Raw genomic sequence first — 21201 nt, 5'->3', positions numbered from 1 at the left:
TAGCTGGGAGGCTGAAGAGGAAAGTACAAATTGTCAGCGACATCAAGGTCCAGCCTAGGAATCATCAGGACCCCATCTTCACAAAGAACCCCAATTCTAGGACATCTAGGTCAATAACATTCATGTCAGGACCTGAGAACCTTAAAGAGTAGATGTGCAGACAGAGGCCCAAGGGAGGGCTCATGGCACCACGACAGTGGCACGTCTGTGCTGGCCATACCTTCTTTGTTGGACTACTCTCTGCAGCTTGAGAGGGGGCTCTGTTCAGCTGGGGGTGTAACTCAGCCTCGGGCGCTTGTTCAGACTGCAGCAAAAGATCAGAGAGGATAAAAATGCAAAACCATAAGCATCCAAATACATCATGAAGAGCACTCGGGAAAATAGTCACTACGGGGAAACGGATTTAGACCAAGTTGCAGCCAAGCATGGGCAGGTCTGCTGATCCTTGGGAAAACCTTCCATAGACCCTGCTCTTCCCTCCCGTCCCTCCTTCCAGCATTGTTCAACCTTAGGAAAAGGAGTCTTGGGGATATCATCTATAAGTGGACACAGGCATTGTGAAACACCAACGCTTCATGAGCTCAAACTAAAAATAGCAAGGCTTATCGGAGCAATAGGGTAGGGAAAGAAATGAAAAATTTAACCCAAGACTAACAAAAATAATAATAATAAAGAACACAGAAATTTAAAAATACATTAAATTCCTAATGAAGAAACAGTCTAGTACATATGACTTTTTACCTTAAATAAGGTTGTGGGGTGTAAGCGTGATGGAAGGAGTAAACAAAGAGGGTTCTGGCTGCCAAGTGTTACAAAATCAGTGAATGAATTCACAAAGATGGTTAAGGCCTGCCCCCAGAGCCCTTTCAGACAGAGCAGGCACCCAACAGCCAAGCGAAGACCCAGGAAGCCTGGGCGCCATGTCTCCCCACGCCCCCCTACCTCCGAGGTTCCCACATTCAGCTGTGCTCGACTACTTTGCTATCAGGCACTGACGCAAAACAACATGCTGAGAGAAAAACCCTCCATGTGAACCAACAATTGTACTGACATGGGTCCTGTACCCACACACGAACCTGCGTTACAGAAACACACACAGCACACGTGTGCCCACGTCATCCCTAACCTGGCCCTCTCTAACCTCATGTGTGTGTGGCTTCTTCCTTCCTGCCTCTTCTGAAAAGGCTTGTCCCCAAGAGTGCCACTGCTCTCCCATTTAGCAGATTCCAGTTGCCACTTCTCATCTTCTCTAGACCTTCTGCTCAGCACAGCACCGTTGACTACCTTTTAAAACCCCTGTCCCTGGCATCTGATAACCCACGGTCTCCTACTTTCTTTCCTGTTGACTCCTTTTATGCCCAGATTTAAGATTTCTCAAGGTTCTGTCTTCAGTTCCCCTGACCCGTTTTCCCCTCTTTGTCCATTCTTTCCCAGAATGTCCATTCTAATCCCACCTGCTCCTCCATTTTTACTGCCCGAGCTAGAAACCTCGGTTCCCAACCAACTCCCCACCTGTTCTAAACCCACTGTGCAGGCACTAAGCATGCCTGATTTCTAGTTCCAACTTTCTGTTACGTAGCCTTCTCCTTTTCATTAAGGCTAACTATATTATTATGATGACTATTGATATTACAAAACACAGAACACTTACTATGTGTTATACATGGCTCTAGGTGCTTTGCATAGATTACTGCATCTCAGCATTGCAGCCTAGGAAGTGGTTATTACCCCCATCTTATTAGTGAAGAATTTGAGGATCAAGAAACTAAGCAACTCACCCAAGATCACACAAATAGCACATTCTGAGCCCAGGCAGGTCCCAAGCTGGTTTTGTGACACTACGCTCTACAGCATCAGCTACTCTTAGGCCAAGAACTATTTATTGAACAGCTACTACAGGCAGGCCCTATGCTGCCACTGGTACTCAAGGATGAACAAGCCCCAGACCCTGTTTACAAGGAACGTGAAGTCTAGCAGGAGGCAGAGAAATGACTGGCCAAACATGCCTCAGTGGAATTAGGACGATGGTAGGGAAGTGTGGGGGCTCAGGAGTATCCAGCCTTGTGGGTCAGCAAAGACTCAGGGGAAGGTGATGTCCCAGTGGAGACCTGAGTGATAAGCAGGGTGCAGCCAACCAGAGGGGCACTGCATAGGGATGGTGAGAAAAGAGGCTTCAAAGGCCTCTTACGCTCCGACACCCAGAATGTCAGCCTGGGGTACCCCAAGAACACAGAGGCCAATTGCCAACATGGGAAGCATGGGAGAAGCAGGTGTGAGGGGGAGCTTGCTTTGTCAGCGTAGTGAGTTTGAAGCTCATGGGAAACACCTAGGCGAGGCCGTCCAGGATCCACTCAGTGTCAGGAGTCTGGGCGATGCAGACCCACCTCCCCTGAGGGTTCTGGCAAATGGCGTCTTACTTCAACATCTGCTAGCCTACTGTCCGCTTTATTGATGGCCGAGTGAGGGCCCAATAAGCCCATGAGCTGTGCTAAAGAACTGCCGCTTGGACCCGAGGACCACTTCTTGCCTTCCGCATGAAAATCCATTGCTCAGAACCCGTATGTTCTGGCCCCAAGCCCATGGGCGCAGCCCCCTGCATGGGCCGTGGGTGTGCATCGCATGTCCCACTGGCCAAGCAGAGAGGAAAGGAGTCACAGACTAGCCATCCTGCCTTTCAGTCAGTCAGCTCCCCTCTACCATCAGGCAGACAGAGAGAAGCGTTTGCCTTATCGCTCCCTTTCCCGGGGAGATGAGTGAAATTTCCTTGTGGAAATACTGAGGAAAACGATCATTTGGATTCTCTTTTGAACAAAAATGAGGATCCTGAATACAGCAAAAGTACTCAAGTGTCTTTGTCATCACCTTTGCTTTCACTTAAACATCTCTAAAACCACAAACAACAATGGGTTGGAGGTTGGGAAGGATGAGAAAGCAGTGTGAGACCGGTCTGATATTTTTTTCATTTACAAATTTACCTTCCCGAAATGGCATCCAAGGGCCTGGGTTTTCTAGCTCTGTGACTAGTAACAAAGAACTCCCCATTGTTAGGTCAGGCTAGGTGTAACCACCAATCTCCTTACAAAGAAACTCAAGACCTCCACACCCCTTCCTACTGCTTCATGACTGATTCTAAATGGGTCTGTTTGTTGAACATTCAGAAGAATGAATCTCATGAGGGGCCTGGAACACAGGAATCAGGAAGGTCCTGGAAAGGCAGAACGTCACCAGAGCCAGAAACTATCCCAGGAAAAGAGATGGAGGAGAAAAACTAGCTTTGTGGTTTAAAAACAAAACAAAAAAACAAAAACAAAAAAACTAAACATGAGATTTAGATATGAAAAGCCCTTTCTTCCCAATAAACTATTTCACTTCAGGAAAATAGTATGAGCCTTACATTAGACTTAGCAGCTGGAAAGTAGAACAAACCAGGGAGATTTCTTTGCTTCTCCTCAGACTTTTTGAAGTGAACAGTTTCGGGAGTAAGATAACCCATGAAAGTAGGGGGGCCTCAGTGGCTCCCTTTTTTCTCCATGTGTTAGAGAAAGGGGGAAAAACTCTGCTATCAATATGCACAATATACTTTTGTCCAAAAGTTTTGGTTATCTAAGCTGAAATCCAACGCCTGAATCTCGTGAAAGAAACAAATGTTTAGATTACAATTAATATTGCAAATGGCAGTCCTTCCCTCATTGCTCCATGTGTAACAACATGTACCCAGCCAGGATGTGGCAAGCCAGGAAAAATTTACTTTTAGCCAAGAGCTCATTGAAACTCAAGCTAAGGGTCCTTTTAAAAATATGTCATATTTTAATATTAATACTCCCCTACCCACAAATGAGAAATATATTTTCATTCTAATTTTGCAACAAAAATCCTGGATAGGTCACATGAACTTGGAAGGTGCTGCTACTCAGGATGTGGAGACCTGCTCTGGGGCTTTGCCCATTGCCATGGTTGACAGGACAACATGGCTCCTGCTCAGCTGGCTCCCCAGAAATGGACATAGGCCCAGAGAGGCTAAGCATGTTGATTCTCTACCAGAAGAAGGGTTTATTCAGTTATTCAGATATTTATTTCATTCATTTTATGTGTCACATTCCAAGAATCTCAGGTTCTGCTTCCAGGGAACTGGACCCGAGACACTCGGTAAAGTGCTCCCAGAAGAGGGGGTTAAGCACTGTAGGATGGTCCTCCTTCATCTCTCAGATCACTTGTTCTGGGGAAGCCAGCTGCCATGCTGTGAGGACACTCAAGCAGTCCTAACAAGGAGCCCATGTATCAAGGACGTGAGGCCTCCTGCCAACGGCCATGTGGGGGAACCATCTTAGAAGTGGATCTTCCAGCCCCAGTCAAGCCTTCAGATGACTACAGCCTTGACCGACATCTTAACTACAGCCCAACGAGAGACCCTGGAGCAGAACCACCCAGATTAGTTGCTCTTGAATCTCTAACCCACAGAAATCATGAGATAATAAATGTGAATTGTTTGGGGCTTCTAAAACAACCACTCTAGTATGTCTGGAATTTGGGGTCTAGTGGGGTGGAATAAGGGTGAACAGTGGAGAGGAACGGGAGAGTGGAAGCTGGAGAAGGGCAGTGGAGGGGATCAAATGTGGTCTTACAGATCATTGCCCTGGATTGTCTATTAGCCACTCAGTACCATCTTCTGCTTCTATGACCTTCCCTATATTGCAGGTGGGTAGAAGCCTGGGAACTACATTCATAGAATCTCCTTTCCACAGAGTTCCTTCTTGCCACTGAGAGTCATGCACATGAAACCAAGAAGGTGAAAGAAAAGCCATGTTATTGCTCCTCTGGTGGCGGTGGGCAGAAAAGCCTGGGTTTCAGCCCTCAGAAGGTCTTGTAGTGGCCTCGGACATTTCCCTTCAAATCACAGCTTAAGTGCTGCAGGCAGGCTGAGCATCCTGAACTGTATTCTTCAGTTCTTACAATGTCTTAAACTTTCAGAAAGTTGTGCCAAATCCTAATGTGGTGCCCTTCCCTCATCTATGTTCCTCTAACACATCCAATTCTTTTTGTTTAAGTACCAAATTCCTTGAATGAAATCTCTTCCGATGAAATACCTAGAGTGGTTTGTTTTCCTGACTAGACTCGGTTGACATCCCTGTTCGGGATTTGGAAATTATCCTGAGGGCCCCAGGGGCCCCCAAAGTATTTTAAGTAGGGAAGTGATCTAACTAAATTTGTATTTTAGAAAGATTAATCTGGATCCAGTGAAAAATGGATTGGAAGCAATGCACATTGGGGGAAGGGAACTCAATTAGAAGGCCAAATAAGAAAACGAGACAAAAGATGACGGTCATTGCAACCAGTGTGGTGGGAGTGAGTACAGGCAGATTTGAGAGCTACTTAGAATGTAGACTGGTGCGTCATTGGTGATTGGTGGAATGTGGTAAGTGAAAGAGAAGAACAATGGCACATGAAACCCAGGTTTTGATCTTATGGGTAAATGCTTAACAGAGAAAACAGTTAAAAACAAGAGGAAAGAAATGTGTCAGCATAGTAGCTGAGTAAAATGAAGCAGGTCAGCACAAAGCCGTACTAGAATAACCCACCAAACCGGGGTTCCAGGGAACACCAGTTCCACGAATTCTCTAGAGCAGGGACTGGTAAACTTTTTCTGTAAATAGCCAGACAGTGAATATTTTCAGTTGCCCAGGCCATTCGATGGCTGGGTTTCCAGGTCTCCATTTGCAACTTGGCAACCCTGCTCTTGAGTGCTAAAGCAGCAGAGACACTACAATGAATGGGTGAGGCTGTGCTCCAATAAACTTTATTTACAAAAACAGGTGGCGGGACAGCTTTGGCCTGTGGCTCATGGTTTGCCAGCCACTAGCCCAGAGGGAAAAAGAATTAGATAAGCTTAAGAAGCACTGCATAGTCCATCTCCCTCTTAGAAAGTCAGAGCACACAGCAGTCACATGCTCTGAAATCCTGTGAGGTAAAGGGAGCCACTACCTTTGATTAACCCAGCGAACTTATATCGCTACTTACAAAAATTCTTCTCATGTAACCAAACTTCTTCTCATGTAACTCCTATTAACATCCAGCAGAACTAGTGTTCTGTGGAACACACTTTGGGAAACACGGAACTACAGACTGGGTTATAGAGGAACAAAGGAAAAATATTCCATTTGACTTGAGTGCCAAATGCCATGTTGCACACCCAATCCTTCGAGAGGAGCATTCTCTACAGGGGCTACTAGATCCAAGTCCAGGGGCCCCTGCAGTACAACCCTCCCCTTCTCATCTTCGCCAAGAGCATGAGGCAGGGTGAGGATGGGGTTGCTGCCTGGCAAAAAGGGCTCCTCTCCCTCCTTCCCCTTCCCCCCACGCCGCAGTAGCAGCTGCTGCTGCCAACAACTCTGCATGAATTTATTTACTGGGCTCTTTTAAAACCTTCTGGACACAAATACAATAAAAATAATTCATTATAACAGTTAAAGCAGACGAACACAACACTGATAAATTATGAATTTTTGTAGGTAGCTTAAAAACGACATGTCTCAGATTGCAGTTCCAGCCAGGCAGTCCCACTTTCCAAAGGTCCCATCGCGCCCATTGGAGACCAGGTGCTCATCACACCTCCTGGCTGGACCACTGCAAAAACTTCAGTACATCTTTTCCCAGCCTTCAGTTTTTCCCCCACTCCACTCCACCCTGCACACCACTGAGGAACTACTTTTGTAAGGCACCTTCTCATCAAAACACTTTTTCTCAAAGAGCCTCAATGGGTCCCTAAGGCCTATGGCACACAACACAATCCCTCAGCCAGTTAAAGACCTTACATCATCTGGTTCCAATTTACTTCTGCATCATGAGGACGTTAGTTTGCCCATATGGAACTCGCTCCAGGCACACTTTTTTAATTTTTTTCTTTTTTAAATTAAAGTTTATTGGGGTGACAATTGTTAGTAAAGTTACATAGGCTTCAGGTGTACACTTCTGTATTACATCATCTATATATCACACTGTGTGTTCACCACCCAGAGTCAGTTCTCTTTCCATCACCATATATTAGACACTGTTTACCCCATCTAATACCCCCCTTCCCCCTTACCCTCTGGTAACCCCGAAAATATTGTCTATGTCTATGAGCTTTTTGTTCCTTCATTTCTTTGTCTTGTTCTTTTGTTGCTTTCAGTTTTACATACCACATATAATTGAAATTATATGGTTTTCTACTTTTACTGTCTGCCTTATTTTTAGCATTATAATCTCAAGATCCATCCATGTTGTCACAAATGGTCCTATTTCATCTTTTCTTACTTGAATAGTATTCCATTGTGTATATATACCACAACTTCTTTATCCATTCATCTATCGAAGGACATTTTGGTTGTTTCCATGTCTTGGCCACCGTAAATAAAGCTGCAATGAACATTGGAGCACATGTCTTTATGGATAAATGTTTTCAGATTTTTGGGTAGATACCCAGGAGAGGGATTGCTGGGTCATATGGTAATTCTATTCGTAATTTTTGAGGAACCTCCACACTGCCTTCCATAACGGCTGCACCAGTCTGCATTCCCACCAACAGTGTATGAGGGTTCCTTTTCTCCACAGCCTCTCCAACACTTGTTACTATTTGTCTTGTTGATGATAGCCATTCTGACTGGGGTGAGGTGATATCTCATTGTGGTTTTATTTGCATTTCTCTGATGATTAGTGATGTTGAGCATTTTTCATATGTCTATTTGCCATTTGTATGTCCTCTTTGGAGAAATGTCTCTTCAGGTCCTCTGCCCATTTTTCAATTGGGTTGTTTGTTTTTTGTTGTTGAGTTGCATGAGTTCCTTGTATATTTTGGATATTAGCCCTTATCGGAGGCACTGTTTGCAAAAATCTTCTCCCATTCAGTTGGTTGCCTCTTTATTTTGTCGATGGTTTCTTTTGCTGTGCAGAAGCTTTTAAGTTTCATATAGTCCCATTCATTTATTTTAGCTTTTACTTCCCTTGCCTTTGGAGTCAAATTCATAAAATGCTCTTTGAACCCAGGTCCATAAGTTCAGTACCTATATTTTCTTCTATGCGGTTTAGTGTGTCAGGTCTTATGCTTAAGTCTTTGATCCATTTTGAATTAATTTTGGTACATGGTGACAGATAGCAGTCCAGTTTCATTCTTTTGCACGTGGCTATCCAATTCTCCCAGCACCATTTATTGAAGAGGCTGTCTTTCCTCCATTGTATGTTTTTAGCTTCTTTGTCAAATATTATCTGTCCATATTTATGTGGTTTTATTTCTGGGTTTTCAATTCTATTCCTTTGGTCTATGTGTCTGTTTTTCTGCCAATACCATGCTGTTTTGATTATTGTTGCCCTGTAGTACAAGCTAAAGTCAGGGAGTGTGATACCTCCAGCATTGTTCTTTTTCTTAAGATTGCTTTGGCTATTTGGGGTCTTTTGTGGTTCCAAACAAATCTGATGATTTTTGTTCTATTTCTTTAAAAATGCCATTGGGATTTTGATGGGGATTGCATTAAATCTGTATATTGCTTTGGGTAATATGGCCATTTTAACTATGTTGATTCTTCCAATCCATGAGCATGGAATGCCTTTCCATTTCTTTATGTCTTCTTCAATTTCTATTTAAAATGTCTTATAGTTTTCAGCATATAGGTCTTTCACATCCTTGGTTAAGTTTATTCCAAGGTATTTTATTCTTTTTGTTGCAATTGCAAAAGGAATTCCTTTTTTTATTTCTTTTTCTGAGATTTCATTGTTAGCATACAGGAATGCAACGGACTTTTGTACGTTGATTTTGTAGCCAGCAACTTTACTGTATTCGTTGATTGTTTCTAATAGCTTTTTGGTGGAGTCTTTAGGGTTTTCTATATATAGCATCATGTCATCTGCAAAGAGTGACAATTTAACTTCTTCATTCCCAATTTGCATGCCTTTTATTTCTTTCTCTTGCCTGATTGCTCTGGCAAGGACTTCCAACACTATGTTGAAAAGCAGAGGTGATAGGGGACAGCCCTGTCGTGTTCCTGAACGTAGAGCAAAGGGCTTCAGTTTTTCACCATTAATTATGAGATTAGCTGAAGCTTTGTCATACATGGCCTTTATTATGTTAAGGTATTTTCCTTCTATACCTATTTTATTAAGTGTTTTAATTATAAATGGATGTTATATCTTGTCAAATGCTTTTTCTGCATCAATTGATATAATCATATGATTTTCGTCCTTTATTTTGTTTACATGATGTATCACATTGATGGATGTGTGTATGGTGAACCATCCTTGTGCCCGGGGATGAACCCCACTTGGTCGTGATGAAAAATCTTTTTAATGTATTGTGGCTTTCGATTTGCTAGAATTTATTTAGAATTTTTGCATCTGTATTCATCAGAGATATTGGTCTGTAGTCCTCTTTTTTTGTGTTATCCTTACCAGGTTTTGATATCAGGGTACTGTTGGCCTCATAAAATGAGTCATGGGGTACTGTCTCTCAATTTTTTGGAAGAGTTTAAGCAGAATAGGTATTACATCCTTTTCGAAGGTTTGGTAGAATTCACTAGTGAAGCCATCTGGTCCCAGACTTTTGCTTTTAGGAAGGTTTTGGATGACTGATTCAATTTCCTTACTGATGATCGGTCTATTTTCCAATTCTTCATGATTCAGCCTAGGAAGGCTATATGTTTCTAAGAACTTGTCCATTTTTCTAGGTTACTGAATTTGGTGGCATATAGTCCTTCATAGTATTCTTGGATGATCTTTTGTATTTCGGTGGCATCCGTGATAACTTCCCCTCTTTCATTTCTGATTTTGTTTATTAGTGTCTTTTCTCTTTTTATCTTAGTGAGTCTAGCCAAGGGTTTGTCAATTTTATTAATCTTTTCAAAGAACCAGCTCTTTGTCACATTAATTTTTTCTATTGTCTTTTTGTTCTCTATTTCATTTAGTTCTGCTCTGATTTTTATTATTTCCTTTCTTCTGCTGACCTTGGGTTTCATTTGTTCTTCTTTTTCTAGTTCTTTAAGGTGTAATGTGAGGTTATTTATCTGGGATTTTTCTTGTTTCTTGAGATAGGCCTGTAATGATATAAATTTCCCTCTTAAAACTGCTTTTGCTGCATCCCAAAAATTTTGGTAGGATGTATTCTCATTCTCATTTGTTTCTATGTATCATTTGATCTCTACTCTTATTTCTTCCTTGGCCCAATCATTCTTTAAAAGTATGTTGCTTAATCTCCACATATTTGTGGTTTTTCCTGCTTTCTTTTTGCAGGTGACATCCAATTTCAAAGCCTTGTGATCAGAGAATATTCTTGGTATGATTTCAATCTTCTTAAATTTGCTGAGGCTAGTTTTACATCTCAATATATGGTCTATCCTTGAGAATGTTCCATGTACACTAGAAAAAATATATAGTCTGATGTTCTAGGATGAAGTGCTCTATAAATGTCAATTATGTCCATTTCATCTAATGTGTCAGTTAGGGCTGCTATATTTTACTTATTTTATGTTTGGATGATCTATCCATAGCTGTCAATGATGTATTTAGGTTCCCTACTATAATTTTGTTTAGATCAATTTCTCCCTTTAGTTCTGTTAGCAGTTGCTTGGCATATTTTGGCACTCCATGATTGGGGGCATAAATATTGATGACTATTATGTCTTCTTGTTGTATAGTTCCCTTTATCATTATGAAATGTCCATCTTTGTCTCTTGTTATCTTTTTCACCCTGAAGTCTGTTTCATCTGCTATCAGTATGGCTACACCTGATTTTCTCTGGATACCACTTGCATGGAGTGTCAATTTCCACCCTTTCACTTTGAGTTCATAGTTGTCCTTGTACCTGAGATGTGTCTCTTGGAGGACGCGTAAGGTTGGATTTAGTTTTTTTATCGAATGTGCTACTCTGTGCCTTTTTATTGGTGAGTTCAGTCCATTTACATTTAGGGTGATTATTGATATGTGAGAATTTCCTATCATTCTCTTTGGTTTTCTGGTAAGACTATGTCTCCATTGTTTCTTTGCCTTTTTGTTGTCTATTATTTCCGTGTGGTGGTATTCTATGATGTCTCCCTCTGTTTCTTCTTTTATTACAGTATATATTTCAGTTCTGGATTTTTTTTTTTTTTTGAGTGGTTACCATTAAGTTTATGTAAAAGAAAGTTTGATATTTAGAGTATTCCATTTTCTTCAGCATGCTTACTTTCTCCATTCCCATATTCTGGTTCAGGCCTTTACTCTCCCCCTCCTTTTATGTTTTGGTTGCCACAAATTTTCCCTATTTATGCTGGTCGAATAGCCTCCTTCAGTATTTCTTGTAGTGCAGGTCGTGTGTTAGAAAATTCCCTCAGCTTCTGTATGTCTGGAAAGGTCTTTATTCCTCCTTCATATCTAAAGGATATCTTTGCTGGATATATTATTCTTGGCTCATAATTTCTCTCTTTCAATAGTTTGAATATTTGGTTCCACTCCCTCCTAGCTTATAGAGTGTCTGCTGAAAAATCTGATGATATTCTAAGGGGCTTTCCTTTGTAGGTTACCATCTTCTTTTCCCTGGCTGCCTTGAGGATTCTTTCTTTGTCGTTGATTTTTTTACAGCTTCAATACAATGTGCCTTGGAGAAGGCCTGTTGAGGTAATTAGGTTTTCTATTTGCTTCTTGGATTCGAGGATCCAGTTCTTTCCACAAGTTTGGGAAGTTCTCATTGACTATTTGTTTGAATATACTCTCTGTTCCTTTCTCTCTTTCTTCTCGTCTGGTAAGCCCATTATGGTTATATTGCTTTTTCTGATGGAGTCCAAAAGTTCTTTTAGATTTTTTTCATTTCTTTTAAGTCTCAAGTCTCTTTCTTCTTCCATCTGTGTCATTTCCAGGTTTCTATCTTCGATGTCACTGATTCTTTCCTCCATCTGGTCAACTCTACTACCTAAGCTGGCTATTTCATTCTTCATTTCTTTTATTGAGTTCTTAATCTCCAGAAATTCTATTTGGTTCTTTTTTAAAATTTCAATCTCTTTGGTAAAATGTTCATTTTGTTCTTTGATTGTGTTTCTGAGTTCATTAAACTGCCTGTCTGTGTTTTCTTGCATCTTGTTGAGTTTTTTAAGAACTGCAATCTTGAATTCTCTGTCATTTAAGTCACATATTTCCATATCTTTAAGTTTATTTTCTGGATACTTTTCATTTTCTTTCTGATCTGTCTTGTTACCTTGGTTATTCATGGCTATTAATGATTTATTATTTCTCTTTCTAAACTTCTACAAGAGTGGGTTCTGCAACAGGTTGATAGAGGCCTTTCTTTTGTTTTCCAGTAGGTGTTGGTAGAATGTTTTACTTTCTCTCCGACTGCAGTCTTTTATTCTCTCTCACACTGTAGTGTTATGTTTTCTCTGCACTATTCCGGCTTCTCACACAATGGGGGATTCCCTGGAAGCCGGGCTTCTCCTCTGTTAATAGTTTGCCTGGGTCACAGGGCGCAGTGTCCCGGTGGGTATGCGGAGAGCTTTTGAAGTTCCAAAGCTCTTCTTGCACCAGGTTCAGAGTCTGTGTGTTTCAGCAGCTCTGTTTACTCCTGCAGGGATCCGCCCAGATAGGTGGGGCCAGGGGCAGGGTGGGTTGTGAGAGGTGGCCCAGAGCAATGGTGGCGACCACTGCCACAGCCGGTCCTCCTTCCACAGCTCCCTCTCCTTTGCCGGAACTAGTTGGGCTGCGAGTCCGTGTCTGCGGTCCATAGTTCTCAAAACTGCAAATATTCTGTTCTTTTGATCTGACACTGCTACTGTTCTGTTTCTAGCACTGGGCAGGTGGGGGTGGGGCGAGCTCTGGGACGGTAGGGAGGAGGCGGCTAGTCTCAGTGCCTAAGGCTCTGTTCTCTGCTCGGCAGTGAGGGCTTAAACCACCGTTTTCAGCCTTCTTCCCTCAGTCTTTTCTCCGAGGTCTCTGCCATGAGCGTTGGGTTCAGCCATGTTATATGCTGCCCCCTCAGCCCTGTGGGCCATAAGCGGAGCCCTAGCAGTCCAAGTTTTTTCCTCTCCCGCAGCTGCGGTAGTTCCAGCATGCAGTGAGCTCGGAGCACTGAGTTAGGTCTGCGTCCTGTGTCCGCATGTGGCCGCCTCTCCGCACTTCTCCCTTCCCTCCTCCCTGCTCGCACAATTTGCCCACCTTTAGATGATTTCAGTAGTGGGCCTCTTCGTCTTGCCTGTCTGCTGCGCAGGGAGTCCTTTGTGGAGTTATAGTTGTTCAGTTTGTTGTAAATTCCAGGGGAGATTTCAAAAGGCTCACCTCACACCGCCATTTTGATTATGTCCTCCCAGGCACATTTTTTACCTGAATCTTCGAACTTACCAGCAGTTTCTTCCCAAATCAGTTATGTTTGTTCTAGACCACCTAGCCCAGTGGATCCCAAATATTGCTGCACAGGGAAATTATCTAGGGAATTTTTATAAATTACAGATTTTTAGATACTACCCCAGGCTTTCCTAAGTATAATCTCCTACAGGTGGAGCATTTGAAACTTCTGTTTTATCAAGTTCCCTGGGTGATTTTTATGGAGCCAGTGCAGACCAACTGAACCACTGATGGTCCAAACTCTTCATTTAAGAGATGAGAAAACCAAATATCCAAGGTCCTAGTCTGGAAAGGGCCACAGGTGCTCCAGCAAAAACTAACTAGAATTCTTAATTGTTTTCTTGTCCATTTACTATGGAGGTAATAGGGGGTGTATGCAATATGGTTCCATAAATATATGTATATGAAGCTGAGCAAAATCTTCAGCAATAAGACTTAAGTCAAACTTGCAACAAAAGAGTCAAATCTCATTTAAAAACTAAGTAGTCTAATTGCATAACTAATTGCTAGGGTGGGGATAATAGGTGACTTTTTAAAAATGTGTAATATTCATCCTACTGACAGATTAGAAGTAGAAACTAGCTTCACTTATCACCTGAGAATCCAGGCAGATCCCAAGAGTGGGGATCACACCAGCAGTGGCTACATTCTAGGCACATGAACAGACAATCCCTCTACAACCTCTAAGGGCTCTACAGCATCTTACTCCTATTCTAAATGTTACTCGGTGCCTAACTTTCACCTGACCCCCATCTCTGCTAGGTAAGGGCAAACCACGTGGCCAAACTCCAGCATAGAAGATGCAAAACCAATAGCCAGCAGCACACTTGCCATAGCAAAGCCCATCATCCCCCAAGCAGTCTCAAGAGAGCATCCAAAGGACTGAATTCTCTGTAAGAACAATTACCAAAACCCATGACCCAAGTGACCTGTGAGAGGTAGAAACAGAACTGAAGTATAAGCACCTGGAGGACAGGAGCTGCATCTTATTTCACTATAATTTTCCTGGTGCCTAAGCTGGACCAGCAAATAGGAGGTCCTCTGATCGATGTGTGCAGTGAGCTAGTAATGAACCCAACACCGTTTCATGTTCCACTGGACAAGTCAAGAATTCATCCCACAGTGACTAGAGCCATAAAGCACAGCAGTTACCAGGCACAGGCTTCGGAATCAAACCCAGGTTTTGCAATTGTTTGTTGTATAACCTAGGCATACGCTTAACCTCGCTGAGCCACAATTTCTTTGTCTGCAAAAGGGAATAATCCACCCAAACTCCTAGCATGGTGAAGATTAAGCGAAGCATCTGTGTAGAGTGCTAAGCACAATTTTATAGTAGCTGTTCAATAATGGCAGCTACTATCATAATCAGAAGTAAAATTACAACTAGTTTCCCAGGCATACAATCTGCTACTGCTACTGTAAAATTACAACTGGTTTCCCAGCCAATTCAACACAAGGGACTTTTCCCCTCTTGCCAAAAGATGAAAACCTAGACTGAGAAAGTGCTGACTGCAGTTTAGATTATAAGCAGATCTCCTAAAGCAGGCTATCCACAATCCGAATTTGTGCTACTGGATATTACTGCTACCGATAATGGAGAGAAGAGATTTTTTTTTTTTAAATAAAGCCCTTTCAGACTTTCAGATTTCATTATCGCTGCCTCAGACATCTCAGGCAGTTTGCACTGAATGTCTCTGGCGGCCCCCTATGACTGGCCAATCCAACACTGGAGACACCCGGGGGAACACTGACAGAGGTGCTCAGGGACAATTCCGACAGAAGTGGATAATCAGGAACTACAATGGGCAACTAGCCCCTGGATACAGCAATGGCACTGCATAACCCCTTGGGGATTCCTGGAACCTCCTGGATTTCTGGCCAACATCCATGAAACATACTTACTGTTATAACTATAGGTCTATGGACCCTATATTTTGGTCTAAAAGACGAATATTTTGACCACAACTAGGGTTTTGTTCTTCTATTTCCAATTTCTAGTACTAGAATAGAGACCTGATCAAGTCTGAGCCACACCCTCTACTCATCACATACCTAAAGCCATATTATAATGCCATTTGCAGCGCCAACAACCTGGACCTCACATATAAGGTGATCTACGGGAGGATTCGCTTGAGAATGAGCCTCTTGAGACTCATGTTCCCTATTGGATAAAGCTTAAGAAAGATGTGACATGCAGGCCTCTTGCCACACCAAACAGACCCTTACTAAAACAGACACCCATCACCATCACAATTCAAAGGCATCTGGTTATGACGCCTTTAGAAATCCTTTTTTGCTGGTCCCCAACCCTAGACCTATATAGGCCTGGCAACAATACCTAAAGTATATAAACATTTCAAAGTCCTAGCCTCTCCCAATATGTTGCCACACTTATCATTTTGGATCCCCTTCTACATTCCATTGTTCTGTATTAGTGATGCAATGTTTGAATAACATCTTTTCTAACTACTGATAGCTCATACTTAGACTATGAAAAATGTCCCCTTTTGGGTTGACACAGCCCTTCCTGCATGAACTATGTCTATCAGAGGAGGGTTGCTTTATAAAAAAGTCCAATTAGAAATAGCTGGTTAGAGAGCGAGAGCTATAAAAATTATGTTTAAGAGTTAGGAACCAGCCATACAATAAATTCAGTATTGATGAGGATGTCAAACTAAAATGAGAATACTGTTGGAGTATAAATTACTACAAATACTTTATAAAACTGTTTGGCGGTATCCACTAAAGCTGCACACATGCTTACCCTATGACCCAGAAATTCTATGCCAGGTATATACCCAAAAGAAATGAAAACCTATATCTACGCAAAAATTTGTAGATGAATACGCATAGCAGCATTATTTATAATTGCCAAAATTTGAACACTACCCAAATGTCCACCAACAGTATAAAACAGTGATATATTTGCACACACAATGGAATACTATACAGCAATGATCTACAATTACACACAATATGGATGAATCACACAACAGCATTTAAGCAAAATAAGCCAGACACAAGCGTATATACTGCACAGTTCCAACTGTGTAAGGTAGAAAACAAGTAAAACTCATCTATGCTATTAGAAGTCAGAATAGCAGTAACACTAAGAATAAAGAATAAAAACCAGAAAAGAGCATAAAAGGGGCTTTCTGGGATGCTAGTCATATTCTGCTTTTTTATTCCAGTGCTGATTACACACGTGTGTTCAGCTTGTAAAAATTCACTGAGTTGCATGTTCGATGTGCACTTTTCAATATGCATATTACACTTCAATACAAAGTTTAAAAAAAATCCAGTAGAGCCAATTTCCTGGAATGTCCTTAAAGTGCCACCTAGTGGTACAAGTTAAATGTAAACAAGAAGGATGATTCCTCTCTAGTGACTTCAAAAATATGGCCCCATTTCTAACAGCACATTCTGGGATTAGGCTGAAACAGTGCCCTACCTAAACTTAAAAAAAAAAAACACCAAAAAACAACACCTCTCCCTGGCACACACAATCCTGACAGCAGGATTCAGCAGCAAGTAAAGCTGTCTGCTACACAGTACACTGGTTCCACTGAGCCCCTGAGGCACATCTCTTCCTGACTCCGCCTGCAATCGGCCATGTTGGGAGTATTTACAACACAGACATTGGCCAAGGCTACAAATTGAGGCTTTTTCTTTTTTCAGAGAGGTTTACCAGCACATCGGTAGGTGATACCTACAGAGCTTGCTGAGCAGAGCAGGGTATTTAGGAGGGAGTCCTGAGGAAAGAAATCCTTTATCCCATTTTCCCTGACAGGTTCATTGTCCTCTTCCTCACCTTGGCATAACTCTTCTAATTATGCTTGAGAAACACAGAGTTGGGAAGGACCACCCACAGTAAGCCTTTGAAGCTGCCAGTTGAATAAAGGATAATTGCTCAAGGTTTTGCTTGTACAGTCTGAAAGACGGCGTCTTGGTCAGAAAAAAGGTCCTCAGGCCACAGCCGCAACCTACAGACACAGACATTGTGCTCCTTGAGTCAGGAGACGGCGCATTAAAAGGCTGGTGAGGGACCAATCTGTCTGTCCACCGATTCTTCTCCTGATGACGTGGACTTGGCTTGCTGACCCCGTATAGGCAGAGGGCCAGCCCGTGAAAGGTCACAAAAGTGGGAAAGAACGTGATCCTGCTGCAAGTGGTTTAGTAAGCCAGTCTGGCACTAATTCTGGACTTGTGACCACTAACTTCTGGCTATCCTGAGTCTGTTCTTCTGTGTTTGCCAACTAGACCCTGTCTGTATGTCACTGGGCCCACAGTAATAATAATTATAACAGCTAATTGTCATTGAGGGCTGACCATATGCCAGGCACCATTCTAAGCTTTACAGATATTAACTCACTTAAGCGTCACACCAACCCTATGAGTAGATACAATCATTATCCCCATTTTATAGATGATGAAATTGAGACACAGAGAGGCTAAGTAACTTGCCCAACGACACACTGGCGGTAAGAGGCAGAGAGGTAGCATTTGAACCCTGGGTCTGCGTTCTTAACGACACTGTCCGACTGCCTTCCTGGGCCGACCTCTGCTGTCCTCCATTGCCTTTTCCCATTAACACCATAGCACATTTAAGCACCCTCCAATCCAGTCCCACTTCTGCACTTGCTCTTCCCCTGACACTTACAAGTGCTTCCTGGCTTCTGTCACTTTGTGGTGGGGGGATCAGAGAAGAGAAATAAGGATGCTATTGTTCAGGAACCTAAAAGCCAACCATAACTGACCCCAGGGTAAAAACTGGGCTATTTGTTAGTTATAGGAAACAACCCTACAACCCTTGACAATATAGCATGAGAAATGGGTTGAAATGAGACACATGGAAAATGCCAGTTATATATGTACAGCATGAGGAACCACAGAATGGACGGCATTAGGCATCACTGCCTTCAGAAGGTGAGGCAGGATGAAGGAGCTACAGGATACGGAGCATACCACCACCTTTGACCTTTGTGCTCTCACAGTTCTTAGCAAAGTGTGGGCCTCTTATAAATACATTCCATTAACACCTGATGAATTATTAGATGAACTTATGGCATCTTCCAGAGGAATGATGTTAGTTAGCAAAGTAAGCTGTATACGATAGTATTATGAGCACAATCTAATAAGGACGGGAAAGCTAAGAAAGAAAACAAGCTATCAGTGGTGGGGTCAAGCTAATTTCTCAAGAGGTTTCAGAACATAAACTGTATCCCTGATAAATATAACATGTCACCTCAGTTGTTAAGAAGAGAGAGATTAAGAAACTAATTCGGAGATGTGGTTACACAGCAGGATAGGAGGAGCTGGCAGTCTGTAGCTAGATAGCCAGGGTTAGAATCGCAGCTGTAACTTGCTGCGGGTGACGTGGGGCAAATTCCTGAAGTTCTCTGTGCCTTATTTTATTTATCGGCAAAATGAGGATAGCAACAGAACCTACTGTACATGGTTGCTAGGATTAAATGACTTAATATTTGTAAAGCACTTGGAAGAACATCTGGCACATAAGCACTATACTTAAGTGCTTGGTAAATTAATAAAATAAATGGATCACAAAGCCTCTATGGTTTGTCTATTTCTAAAATCAATTTTGAAGTGCATAAATCACAGTTGTTTATGATGCAAAAGTTTTGCCTTTTTGTTCCCTTTTAGAAGGTGAGATAAGGATTATACTTGGCCTTTTGCTAAACCAAATATGACCACACTGACCAAAATGTGAAAGCTATTTTGGCCAAGATGAATGTAAGTTTGCACTGGGGAAGGCATTTTTAAAATAAGCATTTTAGCTTAATGTAAGGAAATACTTCATATTCACAAAATTATTGGTGGGCACAGAGACAGGAAATTCTTGTTAACTTTTGTTTAGCAGATCTATAGTTAATTTTTGTGACATGCAACAAATGAGTTTTCTCTCTCTAAATGTTTATCATTAAATTTCTAGCACCTCCGTGAAATCCTTTCCCAGCTCTCTTCTACAAGAGCTGGATCTGTCACTCACTAGGTGTGAGGTTCCAAGTAGCTCACTTTTGCTTTCTGAACCTCATCTTCTTCTACAAAAATGATACGCAATGACAGATTTGAGGGCATGAGCACAAAATTAAAGACTTAGACAGACTCACAAGCCAGATGAAGATCCGGGTGGAGCCAAAACATAAAGTGGTAGATTCGGAAGCAGGCAGAGGCAGCAGAGAGCTCACACACAGCAGAATAACAGGCATTTAAATGCCCCCACATGAGGCAGGGGACTTGCTCCAAGTTCATTCCCTGAAGCCAGGGGTGAAGGTGGCATTTCATGACCGGTAAAGCTGCAAAACCATGATGGAGCCCGTGAAGGTGCTCGAGGCTGTCTACTTCAGAAAGGAAGCAGATATAACATTGCAGCCTGGTCTTGGGCGAAGCCACCATCTAGTGCCATCTGCACAATCCCCGACAACTGAATCCGATGGAAGTGCTGCACCTCAAGGATAAGAACCGGTCCTAGACTGGAGGCCCATGGGTGCAGGGCTGTGGGGTGTGGTTAGCAGAGATTCCACTGAACTGCTAGGAAGGGAGGCACTCAGAGAACTGAGAATGAAATTTAAACTCCAATTCAAAATAAGACTGCTACACAAATTTCCAAAAAACATGAAGAATAAAACCAACACTAAGAACAGCCAAAAAATAAAAATTTACCCAACAAAAATGAAAATAGAACAACTGGAAAATAATGTTTAAAATCTTCTCAAAGTTAAAAGTAGGAAATGTATCCTTAAAAAGAACAGTATGTAACAGAAATTGGGAGAGTCAAACAAGAATAGATATAAAAAAGAATGGATTCTAAAACCTTGAATCACACATAGTTATAGAAAAAGAGTTATTAATTTGGAAGACAGAAATTTCATCCAGGGCCAGCCTACAGAGATCACAACATAAAAAAGATAAAAGAGCCATTACTAGAAGTAAAAGATGTGTTGACAGGCATAGAAACACAGCTAATTGGAGTTCAAGAAGAAAATAGAATAGAGAATAAAAACCCACAGAGATACGACTAAGAGTGTTGTAAAATTAAAGACATGATTTTCCAGATGGAAAATGCATACCAAACATCACCTTGGAATAAATAAGTTTAAATCTATGCCTAGATGCATCACAGTGAAATTGAAACAGAACATCAAAAATAATGATAAAGTTTTAAAAGCCACCCTAGAGAAAAGAAACGAAAAAATAGACTGACAGTAGAATTCTCAATGGCAGCAACAATAAAAGCCAGAAGAGAAGGAGGTAATACATTCAAAATGCTGAGGGAAAATAACCTCCAACCTAGAATTCTGTACACAGTAAAATTACCATTTAAGAGGAAGGGCAGTAAGAATTTATTACCCAGAGAACACAGATGAAAAAAACTACCACATGATATATTTCAGTAAGCTGTTTATTTGACCCTCACAACTGGCTGGAATCATCCTAACTATATGATTATGCGTTATCATAAGTCTTATCACAAGTTCTGAACTCATGGTCTCTAAAAGTAGCTCCCCAATGGTTATTTTATCCGGATGAAGCTGTGAATGACTTTTTTATTCTAGTTGTCATACCACAGAGCATTTTTTCCCTTTCCCTCAATCCTTAATTATAAAAGGAAACCTTTAAAAAATAAGCTGCCTAATTTCCCCACCAAAATATCTATTTAAACTTCTACCAACTGCTTAGCAGTCTATCTCCAAGTGCTTAACAGTAGACATTGACATTTAGGACTGAAACGCCTGGAGATCTTCACAGATACCTCAATCACACACATACTACACAGAGTCTCCCCAAAATAGAGAATGTACTTATATAAACAAATTAGCATGAGATACGTAAATTATAAATGAATTACTTAAGTGA

At 41.7% G+C, this 21201-nt stretch overlaps 1 protein-coding gene across 9 annotated transcripts in view; it reads right to left on the bottom strand.

Moving 5' to 3' along the window:
- REPS2 (RALBP1 associated Eps domain containing 2) overlaps nt 1-21201 on the bottom strand; it is a 194789-nt gene that overhangs the window by 27727 nt on the left and 145861 nt on the right. For all 9 annotated transcript variants that reach the window (XM_074323770.1, XM_019746269.2, XM_019746270.2 and 6 more), the window contains one exon: nt 221-304. In XM_074323770.1, coding sequence (XP_074179871.1) covers nt 221-304 — 84 coding nt within the window. The remainder of the gene's footprint in view (nt 1-220; nt 305-21201) is intronic.

The sequence above is a fragment of the Rhinolophus sinicus genome, chromosome X (assembly GCF_036562045.2).
Source record: "Rhinolophus sinicus isolate RSC01 chromosome X, ASM3656204v1, whole genome shotgun sequence".
In the NCBI taxonomy this organism is placed as follows: Eukaryota; Metazoa; Chordata; class Mammalia; order Chiroptera; family Rhinolophidae; genus Rhinolophus; species Rhinolophus sinicus.
Note: the sequence above shows the minus strand (reverse complement) of the source record. Positions and strands in the feature narration are given on the sequence as shown.